Source organism: Colias philodice, chromosome 21, assembly GCF_061535455.1.
Source record: "Colias philodice isolate Cphi_HAF_F1 chromosome 21, ilColPhil1 Martin Lab GWU primary, whole genome shotgun sequence".
In the NCBI taxonomy this organism is placed as follows: domain Eukaryota; kingdom Metazoa; phylum Arthropoda; class Insecta; order Lepidoptera; family Pieridae; genus Colias; species Colias philodice.
The window spans coordinates 7,254,120-7,272,386 of record NC_143106.1 but is presented as its reverse complement, the minus strand read 5'-3'; the positions used below and the strand labels follow the sequence as shown (position 1 = coordinate 7,272,386).

Here is an 18,267-nt window from a genome sequence, read left to right as displayed (position 1 = left end):
GCCACGGGCCTGCGGTTACACTTAAGTTTAGCCGGCTAAAGATAGAACAAACTAACATTAACACCTCGTCGAAAATAAACCTAAGTTTAGCCGGCTAATCTTAAGTTTATGTTCTCACCTACCTTTAGCCGTGACATATACATACAAATCTACGGTACAAACATAATTATACCAGTTTTCTTTTCAGTAATAGTTCCAACACTCAGTCTAATACTATTATCTGGGGGCACGGCAGTGCCCCCGCCAAGTCGAGCAAAAAAAAGCGGCACGGCCGTACCATCCTTTTCTCGAAGCAATTCGGGCCTTTTTCGACCCCCTATAATTCGGTTGTGGATAAAGCAAGAAACCTGAATCTTCAGTAACTAATCCGGCATTGTATAAACACGGAATATTTAAAATTTCAGTCAATTTGAACCAGTAGTTTAAGAATGACAACTTGTTAAAGTTTCTAAATTTTGTCACTCACTGACTCACCGATCATCAAAAGTCCAAGGCACTTCTAGCAGACTTAGAAGCTTCATATTTGGAATACATATAGAGTTTAGTGTCTTAATCATGGGAAAACTTAAATATTTTGTAATTTCGGTCCAGTTTTCCAAATACACCAACTGCATCAATAATAAATAACTTTGTAATCCCATATATTTATATGGGATTACAAAGTTATTTATGCAGTTGAATGTTGTTCAGTTTCACGGGCTAAACACACCCTTACCCACCCTATACCCCCTCCCTTGCCTCATATGGTAGGTACCTATCTACACCTATTAAATTTATAACCACCACCAACCACCAACTGCATAAATAACTTTGTAATCCCATATATTTATATGGGATTACAAAGTTATTAAAGTACCACCAGGTTATAAATACCTACCATACCATACCATACCATACCATACCATATAAGTACCTACCATATGAGGCAAGGGAGGGGGTATAGGGTGGGTAAGGGTGTGTTTAGCCCATGAAACTGAACAACATTATTACTTGTAAAATGGTCGACGTAATGAAAAACACATGATTGGACATGTCTTGAAGTACGAAAATCTAATAAAACAATATATTATAATTTAAATCTGTTATATATAAATTGTTGGCGCGACTAGCCTCCTTACAAACAGACTGGCCTCTATTTTACTTTACGACTGAGTAGATGGTATCAAAAAGAAAGGCTCTACAAAAAGAAGTGAGATCCCATCAAAAACATCCTGTAAAAAACCCAAGTCTCGCAGCTCAGTCTTTCTACCGTCAAAAGTTGTGAGATCCATGTAATACCAAGTCGGTTAATCTATTTAGTGTCTACTTGAAGGACCTTCTGTCTTAAGTTATTACATAAGTTATTATCATGCCAATATTAAAAATATTTAACGTTTTAAACAAATAGATCGTCTTGGACATCGCATGAAAACAAAATGAATATTACAATATTATATTAGATTCTTTTAGTCTCTCGCGCCTCACGCGATTGAAACTCTCGTTCCTGTTGGTCGCTGGCCCGTCGTGCTGTGTAGTGTGATACATACTAATAATCAAATCAAGCGATGTCCAAGTCGATCTATTTGTTTAAAACGTTAAATATTTTTAATATTGGCATGATAATAACTTATGTAATAACTTAAGACAGAAGGTCCTTCAAGTAGACACTAAATAGATTAACCGACTTGGTATTACCACATGTATTACATGGATCTCACAACTTTTGACGGTAGAAAGACTGAGCTGCGAGACTTGGGTTTTTTACAGGATGTTTTTGATGGGATATTATTATACACTTTTTTTCCAATCTCCAATATTTTTTATACATTGAATATTATTACAAAACAAGCAATAAAAACGTCATCTTTTCATTCTTAATTATTATTAAAGTTTAAGTTAATCAAATGTCAACTAAAAATATGTAATTAATAAAAAATAATTTAACACAATATTAAACTATAAAATTGTTCTACTATATAAATATTATATAGCAGTGTTTGCTTCAATTAATTTTTTGTTCTTTAAACTGTTAACGCTTGCTTTCCGATGGCTCGTGTCTCTCGCTCTAATCGTGTCTATGATTCCCAAGAATGGCGCCTCAACGAAAAGATACAGAACCACTGCTATAATGAAAGCCATGAAGACCATGCCGAGGGTTAAATTAAACTGAAACAAAGGAATAAATTATTAGAATAAAATATACATAATCTTACGTTGCATTTACATCAAATGAACGAGATAGAGCAAGAGCATTCTTTTGTGATCTTTTAGTAAAATTTTCTCTAACATACTAAGAACAACGAAAGAATGCTCTACGCCTGTTTACACTCAAAGAATTTGAAATTGACATTTTTGTTCAGTATTCTATGTCTATTATACTAAAAAAAGACGTGTGAAACTCGGGGACTGCGGTAAAGCTATTGCATAGCATGCCTTCAAGCCACACCTCCGTGTCCGTCGGAGTGGGGAGCGTGAGGTTTTTTCGTTACGGAATTTCAGGATTCGGTCCCTGCGCTCAAGGCCCGCGAAAGAAGCTATGCAATAGCTTAAAAATAACTTTTCCAAACGGAATCTGTAAACGGAAATTATACAATTTGCTTGCAACAATTCATAATTACTTGAGAATTATTACTACAGATTTACTAACCAAATGTAGGACGTTGACTCGTATCATGATACTGGAACCAGTCATCATCCTGACTGAGGTCACGTGGCTGAGGTAAGCGCAATAGGAAATTCTACATATAACCGTCCAAATGCGTGCCTCCAAGAATCCGCGAATAGTGCCTGAAAACATAAAAAATGTGTGCGTGTACTAGTGTACACACGTAAGAAGTGAAACTTCTTTATGACCTTATTTTTCAAAAAATAATTTACTATATTATGCAACTTTACAGAAATACGAAATTGTCGAATCACGCGTGGTAGGGATAAGAAAAATTATAGTGTTTCTTTATTTTTTCGGTTGTAAATAAAAAATGTTATAACGATTAAAACTGCATGTATAAGAAGTCTAATTGAATAAATAAATGTTTGAGTTTTCTCCAATGTTCACTCACTACTATGTTAATAATAATTGGCAATGGCAAGTTTTCCTTCAAATCAAATTAAATCAAAGTACATTTCTACGTACTTCATGTTGATCCTGAGAAAACTTAAACATTTATTGGTTTATCATATTGCCGGTCACTCATTCCCATGATCTCCATAAAAGAAGAATGACATTTGCAAAACCTAAAGACTTTAGTTCTATCCATACTAAAAACTTACCTTCAAATTTGAACACCATACCAAATATTAAAACTGCGACGCACATCCCAAATACAGGCTTCAGTAGTAAAGAGAACATGACTCGTATGTATATAGAGAGTCGTGGACCGTCTCTGTATGCAGCCATGCCTGCTATAGCAAGGGCGAATCCTACTGGCACTATTGCGTAGTACATGGACAGGTACTTCTGAAAATTAATTCATTTGAAGTCTTTCGAAGTCTGTGCCACAGGGATAAAGAAGATTTAGGGATTTTGTATATTATTTACTAGCTATCCGCCCGCGGCTTCGCCCGCGTTGTCTTAAACCTAATAAATTAGATGCTAAAACCTTTCTCGAGAACCACTCAAAAACAGCATCAAAATAGTAAGGTTACGTAGTTTTAAAGATTTAAGCATACATAGGGACATGGGGATATAGATTATAGATATGGAGAAAGCAATTTTGTTTTATACTATGGTTGTATGTAACCGAATGCTTTAGACTCGATTTTGACCCAGTTTAAACATACAAATTGAATCCAAATATTGTAACACTTATCAAGGATCGGTGACAATACAATAATTTCATGAGTTTAATTGTGTTTTTTGAGCTTTGTTAATTATTATTATTTCTTAGAATTTATGATAAACTATATTCCACCCGCGGCTTCGTCCACGTTTTCTAAGAAAAACCTATGAATGAATGAATGAATGAATGAAATATTCTTTATTGTACACCATATAGGACAATTTAAAACACATAATAACTTATATCAATGTACAGAGGGCGGCCTTATCGCTGACAGCGATCTCTGCCAGGCAACCCAATCGACTAGGACAAATGCTGAGTATGGTGGACAGTGGTGCATAATAAATTAAAAATAGTTTGGAAAATCCAAAAGTGCACGCCTCATAATTTTTTTTTAATAATTATTTATTAATTATTATTTTTGTTTATTTAATAACAATTAAACCACATCGAATCAGACCCTGAAAAATGAAAGGGTTCTATTCCTGAGCATACTCAAGCGTAAGAGAAAAAAAAAGACTCGATTAGTAAAGTATTTCGGTCGCTATCGTGTTAAGAGCGCATATTCAATTTAACGCAAGTCAAAATCTCCGCGATCTATTACGATAGATCGCGGCTTGCGCTATCCTTTTACTATGAACAGCATAGGTCCACAGGAGAGCGCCGAGCAACATGTCCTCTCTCTGGAAAGGCTCGCAGCCGACTGATTTTAATCGGGTCGCGCGCAGTGTTTTATAGTACTTTAAAAAAATTTGTAGAAAAATAATAGAGGTACCTTAGTTGATTTTTTAAATTTTATCTCATAAGTAAGACATTCTTTTATTGAAATATGTATAAATTATATTCAATAAAGTCAAATATCTTGGTGAAAATTTAATCATTTTGTCGACTATAATTTCTAAAAAATTCACATTGTTCGGATTTTAATTTCGTACGTTAGGAGTCCAAAATAAAAAAATCTTTTAACTAACTATTTTAATAAGGATCTTTGCAGTTAGTTAAAAATAATTGTGTGTTAGATCTGTCAGCAATTTCAGATATTTTTAGCTTCGAAATTGACACTAAAAGTGAAATCAAGTAATCATCGGCTCAGTTATCTTGATGGTATTCACAAATACTGTATTAATTGAAAAAAACTCTTAACTAACTACAAAGACAATAAAATTTCCTAAAATTATTAGTAATTCCTATGTTTGTAAGATAAGTGGTTGATGGACAATTTGGATTGAAAAATCACATATTTGAGCCAAACAGCGCACGGACCGCGTACACGGCCTTAACAAGAAAATCCTCCGCACATACAGACACACGGACGTCCAAGACAGAACTTTTTTAAACTGTTTTTTAACTAGTTTAAATAACAATAAAAACCGGCCAAGTGCGAGTCGGGCTCGCGCACAAAGGGTTCCGTAGCAGCAAATATAATAAATTACAGTTAAATCAACCTATCTCAAAAACTATAAGAGATACTTTGATCAAACCAAAAATCGTTGAAAGAGTTAATTAGCATGCATCACCTCTATTTTTTTTAGAATTTTATACCCCGTAGTTATAAAAATAGAGGGGGGGGGACATACTTTTTACGACTTTGAGAGCTGATATCTCAAAAACCGTTCACTTTAAGAAAAATGTTTTTTAGAAAACTTTATATCATTTTAAAAGACCTTTCCATTGATACCCCACACGGGTATGTACATCGAAAAAAAAATTTCATCCCTCAGTTACATGTATGGGGGGCCCCACCCCCAATTCTTTTTTTTACTATTTAGTGTCATATTTTTGTAGCGGTTCATACAACACATATTCCCATCAAATTTCATCACTGTAGTACTTATAGTTTCCGAGTAAATCGGCTGTGACAGACGGACAGACGGACAGACGGACAGACGGACATGACGAAACTATAAGGGTTCCGTTTTTGCCATTTTGGCTACGGAACCCTAAAAATGACATCAAAAATATCATGAACGTTAAAAATAGTGTTTTTTCTTAATATGTGTGTGTATGTATTATCTTACAAGTGCAATGTATGATACATAAAGACATTTTAAGTTTGAAAAATCAGATGTTTTGCGCGAAGTGACAGTAGTACCCACCTCAACGCTTCGCTTATGAGGCGTGCAATAAAAGATTTAATATAATAATATGTACTACAAATATAAACATTCCTCGTGGCTTATACATATATTAAAAACATTTATATATACTAATAAATACATATAATATGTAAACAGATATCGTGGATAAATAAAATAAATACATAATAATATACAAGTACATACATATTATAATAAATACACTGTACATACATACGTATACATATGAGCACGTAAGTAGCAAAACTAACAGCGAGCTTGAGACAGTGTTAAATAATGTGTTTTAACTTTATTTTTGAAAATGAAAATCGATTCAGCACGTCTTATCTCTTCGGGTAACGAAGAGATAAGACCTATCCTATGTGTTAATCCAAGTTACCCTCTATAGTATTCTTTATTTCATTGTAATCGGTTCAGTTGTTTTTGCGTGAAAGAGTAACAAACACACACACACGCTTCCTCACAAACTTTTGCATTTATAATATGTATTAGTAGGATTGTTATATAAATCTTACTTCGCATATTGAAATCTTTTTGGTTAGTTACTTACCCTATACTTTTTAACATCAAAGCTGCTATTTTGCTTGTTGTAAATAATTAATCCAAGTGCAAGTCCGATTACAAAGCAAGCCATATTTGTGTGTGTGGGTGTATACACGTTCACAAATGTTGGGTCAGTGGCAAAGATGTTTCTAATCGTTCTGAAATCAATTAAAATATGTCGTGGAAAATGAACGAAAAAAAATATAAGAAGAACATATTAGGTAGAGCGTTGATATAAATATAACATTAATATAGATTATACATACTTATATTTACATTTTTTTTATTAGAAATTAACATTAGAAAGGAAAAATAAACCATCTTATATTCAATTCAAATATTTTATGTTAATTTATTATGCATGTACATGCACAGGAAAGTTCGTTTTGTATCAAAACTACTTAGGTGTTCAAATCATACTAATCAAAAGTTTCACTAACTTTACTTTTTAAATTGATAACTTACTCCAATGTTACAACTAACGATCCATTCAGATCTTGGAAGTACGTATGGAAAGCTGGTGCTACAACGCCAATCACCAACAAGACGACCAGAAAAATCCTTCTTATACGTCCTTTAAATAACACACAGAGGATCAAACCAACTATGTGCAATTGAAAATCTGCTGCCACATACCTGAAAAATATTGTTGGTGTTTTTACTTGATATTTTTATTAAGTATAGTGAATGTGCCTTTCTACTGATTTTTGAAATCGGCTTTTTAATTTTTCAAACTCAATTCTCAAACTTTTGTCGGAGGAAATATAGAGAAACAGTGTGGCTACCAAGCCACACTCAGTTTATTATTTGTTATGCGATAAACCTTTATTTAAATATATTATTTGAAGACTTATAAATATAATGTTATAAATAATAAAATAAGGTCTGTATGTTACTTGATAAGTAGACTTTACGAAAGATTAGTTGGTAGTCGATAAAAATAGATAATATTGAACATAATTGAAGGTAAGAAGAAAGAAAGAAAGTACATAAATATTACAAACCATGCGTGAAGCATGCACTGGCTATTTTTATAATAATTTCTTATACAAAATAGGTGGATCCACCATGATTGGCGGCAGTCAGTCACGACATCATTTACTATTGTCTGAAATAAAACATCGTGTTAGTCAATTAAGAATTGCTCAGTGGTGAGGACCTCGGAGTAGACGAGGGTTCGAAACCAGGCGGGCGTGCGGGAAATAAATAGATTTTTCAATTAATTGCGCATTATATAACATCACCACTACTAAAACAGTGAAGGAAAACATCGTGAAGAAACCGCCATGATAAATGATCAAAAATACAACAACATGTGACATTTGCCAACACACTTGGCCAACGTGGTGGATAACGGCCTGAACCCTTATGAGAGGCCCGTATCCCAGCAGGGTGAACTTAATGGGCTGATGATGATGATTAGTCAATAACAAGTTATAACCACAAGTTTCTGAGAGTTTTGATCACAATATACAAAACTTTCACATTACCTTCCAAAAGGGTCCCGATCCAGCATATCTGAGCCATGTAGATGTAATAGCTAAGACAATTGCATATGGTGGCGTCAATCTACAAAAGGAAATAAATAACAATGAACACAAAAAAATACTAAAATACAGTTTCCAATCGGGGTTTCGAGAAGAGACGAGCGTGGAAACGTTTTTTTTTATAGTATAGGAGGCAACTGAACAAACAGTAAAGTTTTTTAAATTATCTGCATATTATCCATCACTTATACTAATTGTGAAAGAAAACATCCTTAGGGAGCCGGTATGTCATGCAGTTGATGATGAAGATTTATCAAATTAGTTTATATCAAAGAAAAGGAAATAAGAAGCAAATATCATCTCAAACCTAATTTGACAGTTACTATTCGTATTTATTTTAAAAATATTTACCTCAACCATCGTATACCAATACGCTTCGGTATTTCAAGCCAGTCAATTGTTTTGGTCTCCGCCGTAATTTGCAGATTGTATGACAGTAATAATCCCGAAATTAAGAAAAATATTTGAACAATTATCGTGCCGTTGTATCCAAATTGATATCCCACATAGTCAAATGTCTGTGAACATGGAGATTTTATTAAATAATTTTTTATACACATCTAAGTAAACAAGAAAGTGTGTTTTTTTTGTTTGTCTTTTTTTAAGGTAGTAACTAGTAACGGAGCTATTTTATAGAACACACGGAGTTATCGATCTACAAACATTTACTTAAAAACAAAAATACGCTACGTATTGAGAATCTTTCGTCGTTATGGGAATGTTAGCAAAAAAAAAATACTTCCAAATAAACTCCTTGCCACTTTATTACTTACCGATTCCAGAAAGTGCGTATTCTGACAAAGTTGTACCAACGGTAGAATTGAATGACCAAGAATAACCAAACATATCGTAAGCGCTCTGTGAAATAAACAGAATTAAATACGTTCAAATATTAATTTACACAAAGTAAAGGGAAGGTCTACAAGGTCTTACAGGTCTTCGAAGAGTGAATCGGTACCTACTAGGGAAGCGCGTACCATCTTAGACCGCATCTTAGCTTTCCATCAGGCGAGATCATGGTCAAGCGCTTCCCTATCTAGAAAAAAAAAAGACGGGTTGCAATCCGGGAGTGCCGGCAGAAGTGTAAACTTGATTATTAACGTTCAGCAAGTTTGATATTTTTGAATGGTATCCGTCTTATAAGGGGAATATAAGGAATATAAGGGCTAAAAAAAAAAGTCCGTCTTACGCTTTTTCGATCAGGCCACGTGTCCTGACGCGAGTTTAAGATTTTATACTCAACGCCGCTAAAGAAGTTTTCACTTCAAAAACCTGATCTGTCATGAGAACAGAGAAGTAGCTTAAATTATTTGGAAATAACAAGGAAAATGAAAATTGAACAAATTATTTGGAACAAGACAATACAAACAAGCCGCCGAGTCATACAATACAGAATATAATTAAAAAAAAGATCGTGTGTGCCGAGCTCACGTGTCAGAAATGGAACTTCTTTGGCAAGATTCAAAGACGTGACCTTAAAATTTTACTCTCAACGCGCCTAAAGAAGTTTTACTTCAAAAATTAAGAAATGAAACATAAAACTCAGTCGCAAACGAACTGAAACATTCATCATCCCTATTAAAGTTGGTTGAAAAGAGTAAACAACGTTATAAAACTTACTTCAGTCCATCCAGGCTTCTCAGTCGGTTCTGCCGAGGATCAGATCGGTCACGGATGTTGACAAGTTTCAACAAATTTTTTTGTATTGAAAAATTAATAAGATATTTATTCGCTGTAAAAAAATTGTTTTCAAGTAGTATTCTAGAAACACAGTTAATGATACTTCGAAATGCATGCATGGAATGATATTATATTAATTGAGATATTAAATGTATTGAAAATGTAGTAAGAGAAAGTCTTAAAGAAAGTAAACAAGTTAGGTATCTTCTCTTCTTAAAGTGCCTTCTCCTTTGGGAGGTTGGCGATCATTAGGGCTATTTCAATTTTGGAAACCGCTGTTCTGAACAATGATTTAGTGCTCTTCCCAAACCACTGACGAAGATTTCTGAGCCATGATATCCGTCTGCGGCCAGGTCTCCTTCTACCTGCCACTTTGCCCTGCATGATTAGTTGAAGGAGTTCATACTTCTTGCTGTTACGCATCACATGACCGAAATATTCGAGTTTTCTTTTCTTGATTGTTGTCAGTACCTCTGTTGTCTTTTGCATTCTAGCTAGCACGGTGGTATTTCGTACACGTTCTGTCCAAGATATTTTAAGCATCCTTCTATACACCCACATCTCAAACGCTTCCAGTTTTTTGGACATAGTCTCTGTCAGCGTCCAAGCTTCCATACCATAAAGGAGTACAGAAAAGACATAGCATCGTGCAATACGTGTCCGAAGCTTAATGTTAAGGCGTCTGTCGCATAGAACTCGTTTTAACTTAGTGAAGGCACTTCGTGCTTGCTCAATCCTACAACGAATTTCAAGGCTATGGTCACCTCTATCATCAACCATTGTGCCTAAATATCGAAATTTGGAAACACGTTCAAGAACTAGACTATTGAGATATAAAGGTTGTGTGTAAAGCTCTGGTGTTCGGCTAATTGTCATATACTTAGTCTTTTTTGCATTTATGTTAATACCATAGTCAGCACTCACGGAAGCTACTGAATTGACCAGATCTTGTAGGCCACTGACTGACTCCGCGATTAGTATCGTATCGTCTGCATATCTCATGTTGTTGAGCAGTTTCCCATTAAGTGTGATGCCATGCGGGTTGTTGTCTAAAGCCTCTGAGAATATAGAATCGGCATATAAGTTAAACAACAAGGGAGATAAAATGCAACCTTGACGTACACCCCGCTGAATCTCTATGTGTGAAGATAATTTTCCATTTATTCTTACGTTTGCACATTGGTTCCAGTACAGATTTCTTATAAAACGGCAATCCTTATAGTCTAGACCAATTCTCTCGAGCACCTCCATTAGCTTAACGTGCTGTACCTTATCAAAGGCCTTTTCGTAATCGATAAAACAAACAAATACATCCTTGTTCATATCCCGAAGTTAGGTATAACAGGTACATATTGACATACACAATTATTTTTTTTAAATAATTTAATGTCAGGTAGGTCAGTATGATATTGACGTAAATGATAAATAAAATAAATATTTCAGGACAACTTCACACACCGCACGATCTGATCCCATACTAAGCTTTTCGCTTGTGTTATGGAAACCGGTACCTGATAAACATACATATACATAATTTTAAATAAATACTTATATAGATAATTAACACCCAGGCACAGAGCAAAAATCTATTTTCATCACACAACTATTTTCACCGGGTGGGAATCGAACCCAGCAGGGCCACTACCAACCAAGCCAACCGGTTAGTCGATAATTTGTTAACTCGGATCAGCTAATTAATTAAAGTAATAACACTTCAGTCATCCATAATAATTTACCTTGCTTCTTTATACACCTCACACATACAAGATCATAGAAGCTTGCTATGAAGTTGATCATTATAATCATTAAAATCAGTAACAAAACTGTTATATCTGCACCGTCTACATTAATTTCTTCGTTGGAATTTGTGCATTTAATGTTATCTAATACTTTGGTTTTAAGCTTGTATTCATTCCATAATGACTCGTTAAGGCATCCCTCAAGGCTCTCCTTTGTGCCCACTGCTTTATCTTTTATATAACTGTGACATGACTGCGTTAAACATACCCCATAATATGGTTTTGTATGGTTGAAATGGCTCTCACTGTGTTGTGAATATTCCTGTAATAAAATTATTCATAATTAGTATTTAATTATTCATAAGTTTGTCATAAAAAGATTATAATGACATTATGTTATACTTATTGTAAACTAGCTTTCCACCCGCAGCTTCGCCCGCGCTGTCAAAGAAAAACCCGCATAATTACCGTTACCGTGGGATTTCCTGAATAAAACCTATCCTATGTCCCGGGGTAAAAAGTAGCCTATGTCCTATCTCGGGTATCAAAATATCTCTATACCAAATTTCATGCAAATTGGTTCAGTAGTTAAGGCGTGATTGAGTAACAGACAGACAGACAGAGTTACTTTCGCATTTATAATATTAGTATGGATAAGATATGCACCTAAAATATCACGGAAATGAAACATGCTAAAATTATGATTCACCTCCAAGATTATAACAATATTGTTATGATGATCTTGGAGGTCATATGATCATAACGTCATGTTCTTTTATAATATTTATTAATAAGTATATTTTGACAAAAATATCATATTATTACGATTTGTCTGAGTATCATCGTGTCTTGTTAATGTTTTATGAATTGAAGTTGCAAATTTTTCTTTATAAATAAAAGTACTTTGGAAAATTTCTACAATTGATAAAAAAAGTGAAGTCCCATGTCCCCATTACCCCACGGTAAGAGGCAGATGCATTATACATCTGTTTCACTGATCGATTTTCTTTAGGTACAAGTAGGTGATCAGCCTTCTGTGTCCAGCCTTCTGTTTACCAGATCAAGACATTTTTTTTCTTCGTCTCCACCGGGAATCGAACCCAGGACCCCTCGGTGTTACGCTCTCGCGTCAACCACTGTACCGAGGAGGCGGTCACAATTGATAAACCTTGTACAAAACGTTCACCCAAGCCAGGAGGACGATTGTATGCTCTGCTATGTATTAATACTTTTCTTAACATATTAGCCGCTAATCCGTTTTCATTAACTGCTAATACAAAGCTCGTGTTGCGCATGCTGACTCACTAGGCGGCTTTTGTGTACTCGCGTATTGTTACTATACGATGTTTTCTTTATTGGGCCCTCTACATAATGGGCAGCGTTGGCCCAACAAGTGATCGTCGATGTTTGCAGCCCTTACGGTAATTATGAAAAAACATCTACAATGACGGCCGATCATTTATATTTATGCCCTCTACATGATTGCCTCTACTTGCCCAACGCTGCCAATTGTGTAGGGGGCCCATATGATGTATTTATACTACGACGTACCTACATGGCGCGATTGTAATAACATTACTATTGCGCCTGCAAACTTTCAATATAGGCCAGTAGAAATCGACACTAAAAAACCCTAAATTCGCAAAGCACGATGTAGATTTGAATTTTTGGTATGTTGTTTGGATCAGTTAGGGTGATGTAAATCCCAATTTGCAACTTCGAAAAAGTTGTGCTCGCTGCGCACCACGTGATAAACTGCGAAAATTTTGGACTTTTTTCACTTTTTGCTCTAAAAGTCATAAACTATGCGTTTCCGACAAGTATGATTCAGTACATAAATTAAGGTTATTAAATTTGCAACAATTTAAGCCTAACCACAGCTCTCTAAACCTTATAACAACTAAGCTGTGGCCTTTCAAAGATAGTCAGTTTTTCCCGAAATTTTCAAATTTTTAGTTTTGCTCCCGTTTGAACCAAAATATTGGCAAAACCGCTCGTTCTATGAGAAGGTCATAAAATAAAGTTGTAGAAAATTTAATTTTGTTAATTACCTATCCTGCAAATGAAAAAGTATTATCCTTTTTATGATTTTATATGCCCTCAGTTTCAATTCTTTAAAAATCTATTTCTACCTTCTTTTTGTTTTTCAGATATTGTGAGTGAACTATTTGTCTCACAGACTTTGTTCTATGCTCTTATGAAAGAAAATTAAATGCACTACAACTTTATTATACGAACTTCTCATAGAACGAGCGGTTTTTGCCAATATTTTGCTTCAAACGGGAGCAAAACTAAAAATTTCAATATTTCCGGAAAAATGAACCATCTTCGAATGGCCACAGTTTAGTCTTTATAAGGTTTAGAGAGCTGCGGTTGGGCTTAAATTGTTGCAAATTTAATAACCTTAATTTATGTACTGAATCATACTTGTCGGAAACGCATAGTTTATGACTTTTAGAGCAAAAAGTGAAAAAAGTCCAAAATTTTCGCAGTTTATCACGTGGTGCGCAGCGAGCACAACTTTTTCGAAGTTGCAAATTGGGATTTACATCACCCTAACTGATCCAAACAACATACCAAAAATTCAAATCTACATCGTGCTTTGCGAATTTAATGTTAATTTCCACTGGCCTAATATATTGGAATAACAATTTAAAACGTATGAGGCGATAACGCTTTAAGTATTTAGAGGTACTTATTACAATCTTCGCGGAGACAACAAATAACATAGATAATTTTCTATTTGCGATCGTCACAAACAACACATACTTTAGTTCAATGACATTAATAAATTATTCGATTAATTTCAAGATGTACTTCATTTAATAAATACTAGCTTCACGGACTTCGCCGGCTTTGCCTAAATTCTAATAAATTATATACTAAAACCTTCCTCTTAAATCACTCTATCAAAAAAACCGCAGAGAAATCCATGGCGTTTAAAGATTTAAGCACACATAGGGATAAAGGGACAGAGAAAGCGACTTTGTTTTATACTATGGAGTGATATTTATCTTTACTTTAGAACCTTGGCATTGAACAATGGCCCAAAAATCTCACCAGGTAGGTATATAAGGTGTAAATCAGCTCTGCAACGAAAGCACAAACTCTCATTGCAGAATGCTGAGCGGCAATACTTTTAGCATAGTAGGTTGTTAGGATACGTAGTTTTGGTCGCAGAAGAATTCCAACCAATACCCGCGGCCCCATCAATAAAGCGGCTCGACGGAACACAGTGGGTTTTTAGTTGGTAAGAATCCGACTTAACCCACGGCTCCTTCCCTGGGAGCCGTGGGTAAGATTTCCCCACTTAAAAAAAGGATTAGTAGTTTGTAAGCACATCATTTATTGTTAATTGTAATAACCTACTTGCTAATAAAGAGTTAACTATTTTTTTATTATTACCTGAATCATACTTAAAAGGTTACTTGGTGCATCAGACACTAGAGCAAATTCCACAGCACAATAAACACCATCAGGTTCGTTTAAACATTTATCATAATCATCCAAACGAAATTTTGGCGGCATACGGTTGTATTCTGTTACTGAAAATTACTTAGAATATGTAAAATACAAACTGTAGTGTTATCAATGGATAATAAGATATTATTTCTTCTTACTGCAGGTTAGAGGACATTGTAGTGGATCAGAAAAATGTATGAATTAAGTTTAAGCACATAGAAAAACAGAATTCATTATGAGTATCATGTTTTCATACAGTTGTTATTTTTGTTTTGATGAAATTTTAAAGCATTGTTCGTTTTTAACGTTCTTTTTTAATATTTGATGATTTAATTGAATGATCGTTATAAAATAAAATAAAATAACATTTATTTGCAAAAAAATGGTACAGAGAGGTGTGAAGAGATAATAATTGTTTAACATGTTTAGCTTTGTATAAAGCATGCAAATACATATTATATGCGTAAAACAGATACTAAATATAAATCCCACTACAATAAATTGAAATATCATTTCTATTTTCTATATTCTATTCGTTTTTAAACTTTTACACTACACATGCATATTATTATACTAGCCGCTCCGCGCGGTTTCATCCCCGTGGCTCCTCTCCTGTTGGTCGTAGCGTGATGATTTATAGCCTATAGCCTTCCTCGATAAATGAGCTATCTAACACCGAAAGAATTTTTCAAATCGGACCAGTAGTTCTCGAGATTAGCGCGTTCAAACAAACAAACAAACAAACTCTTCAGCTTTATAATATTTGTATAGATATACGATGTAACAATAAATCATTTAAGGTCAAAAAAATATTTTTGACAATAAAAACAATAAATTATTAATGATCAGCCATTTCTCTAACTTATTTTTAAACACATTCAATGTTTGGTTTTGTATGCATTTAGGAACGCTGTAGTCTTAATTCGTTTATTTTTTATTTTCATGTATGTACAGTAATTATCAGAACAAGACATAATTCAAATAGGAAACGGGACAGATTTCAAATATAAAAAAAATATATCATAAATCGGTTAAACCGGTCTAAAATAAATATTAAAAACACAATCGAATTGATTACCTCCTCTTTTTAAGTCAGTAATGAAGTAATACCGTAAATAAACTTTACTAATTGAGAGCTTTCACGAGGCATTGAAAACATCGCTATAACATTCACAGAAGTTATTTATTTAAACCAAATTAAAAATACATTTTTATTATTAAACGAGAATATTTTTAAATATATATAAATTAATTAATGAAAACGCTTATACCGTTACAAATAGGAAAAGACTAAGCAAGCGCCGAAATGGCGAAATCATTAATTGTTATACAAAAGAGAGACATTCACAAATATATTTTAATTAATAAAAAAATACAGATTTTTAAAAGTACTTACAATTTAGTCTATATATAACGGCATAGCTGCTATGCAAAATTCCTATTAATATAAACACTATCTTCATGATTGCAGAAAACAGACTTCACGAAAGCTTTAAACTTATAACTTCTTACCGCTAGAAAGATCCGATATGAACTAAACAATTTTGTTATGAAACAATTATTTTTAATTTACACATATTTTTTTGTAGTATAAATCATTAATTGTTATTATTTATGTCAATAATGTTCATTATTTTCGGAGTATTTCATTGTTTTATGAAGGCCGGGCCGACGTCAACTGATTTGCAACATAATACCACAGTATTACCATCCTACAGTATGGCGACGAATGTACTTGTGCAGAGAAACGGAGGGGAACTGGCGGGGGGTCGGGCGACCCGGGCCGCTTAATGCAATCACGCTGAGTTTGCATTAACTATCGCGAAAGGACGACGCAGTCGTATTTTTTGTGTAATAATTTTATTATACATAGGTACTTACATATTCTATTATGACGCGCAAAAACTGTTCCGTTTACGGATGTAAATCTACATTGAAATCCCAGAAGGAAACAATATTTCAGAAAGATTGTATTAATTGTATCTGTTGAATTAAAATCAAAGCTATGTATATGTTGTCCTCATTATTTTCTAATGGGAACTATATTTTCTATCACCAAAATTTATATTTATCATCAAGTTGTATCACCTAATAAATAGATCTATCACCACGAAATATTTTCGTTCTCAGATAAACAAAAATTGTTCCCAGGTATGAATTATCAAATTAATGTTAATATATGTGTAAAATAAGAGATCAATAACCAATAAAATTATATTGCATTACATGAATATAAACTTCGTTCTTATAATAACAGTTTTGTTACTTAAATAATAGATAGCTCTATGCTCAGAATGGTAGATCTGTCACCAAATAAATCGATTATCGATCCCTGACTGCGACTCCTTTTTATTTGATATTTTGTCACCAATACAGTAGTAACATTTTATTTCGTTCAGATATTAAATTAATAGTATTCGTTACCAATTTAATACATCAATTTATAATTTTAATGAAAAAATGATCAAAGGGGCGGAGACAAATTGGCGCGCTTTAAAAATTGACCAATGATGACCAAATGATTATTCAGTGGTTATCATTTTTAAGAATAAATATTGATTATTTTAACTTTAATTAAGTGTTTTATCTACTATTCTGCTAGCCATAAGCCAGCTATTTTAAACCAGCGCTGATTGTTCAGTGGTAATTATTTTAAACAATAAATATTGATTATTTTTACTTTAATTGTTTTATTTCCTACTCTGCTAAAAAATTATTTAAATATAATTTATACTACCAGTGGAAATTTAGAACCTTGGGAGTCTAGTTAAGTAGCAGCTTAAGTAGCAGAATCTTTTGGTTGAAACGATGATGACAACCCTAATTTTTTATTTGAACTTAATGCAATTTTCTAGTAACATAATATGATTTATTGGTGATCTCTTTAAATTAGTTTGCTTAAATACTTATTAGGACACACCTATTATAATACATACAAAAACATTTATTTGGTACTAGACCTTATATCTCAGGATTTTAGGTGATTTATTGTGGAACTGATTTTGCATTGTTTGGTGACTACATTTTGGTGACAGATCTACTATTTTGAGGACAAACCCTATTATTTAAGAAACACAAAACTAATTAAATTGGTGATAGCTTAAATGATACCCTTTTCTAATCAGATTGTACATCCCAATGCGAATGCATTACTTAGTTAAATGGTATAATATACAATTAAGAACATCCAAAAATAAAGTGTCCACGTAAATAATATTTAGCAGTGCAATATCTGTAATTATATATTTATGAACAAATAATTACATCAGATTTAATAATCGCAATTATTTTGAATGTACATATGAATAAATGATTTCATCATAATATTAATAATCAAAATTGTTTTATTTCCCATTTGTTGCAACCCTAGCGTATTTTCGTGTGGCAGCGTAAGTACCTACGCTGGCGGCGGCATCACGCGACATCAAAGGCGATTCCTTAC

At 33.7% G+C, this 18,267-nt stretch overlaps 1 protein-coding gene across 1 annotated transcript; it reads right to left on the bottom strand.

The window, feature by feature from the left end:
* Positions 1-1,961: 1,961 nt before the first annotated feature.
* Positions 1,962-16,288, bottom strand: LOC149479033 (nose resistant to fluoxetine protein 6-like). Its single transcript, XM_089708522.1, has 13 exons — positions 16,222-16,288; positions 14,769-14,908; positions 11,361-11,685; positions 9,565-9,676; positions 8,718-8,802; positions 8,296-8,462; positions 7,888-7,966; positions 7,402-7,505; positions 6,863-7,033; positions 6,405-6,555; positions 3,250-3,436; positions 2,627-2,766; positions 1,962-2,145 (listed from the first exon to the last, which is right to left on the bottom strand). The coding sequence occupies exons 1-13, from the start codon at positions 16,286-16,288 to the stop codon at positions 1,963-1,965; spliced, it is 1,911 nt and encodes a 636-aa protein (XP_089564648.1). The 3' UTR covers position 1,962.
* Positions 16,289-18,267: the final 1,979 nt, after the last annotated feature.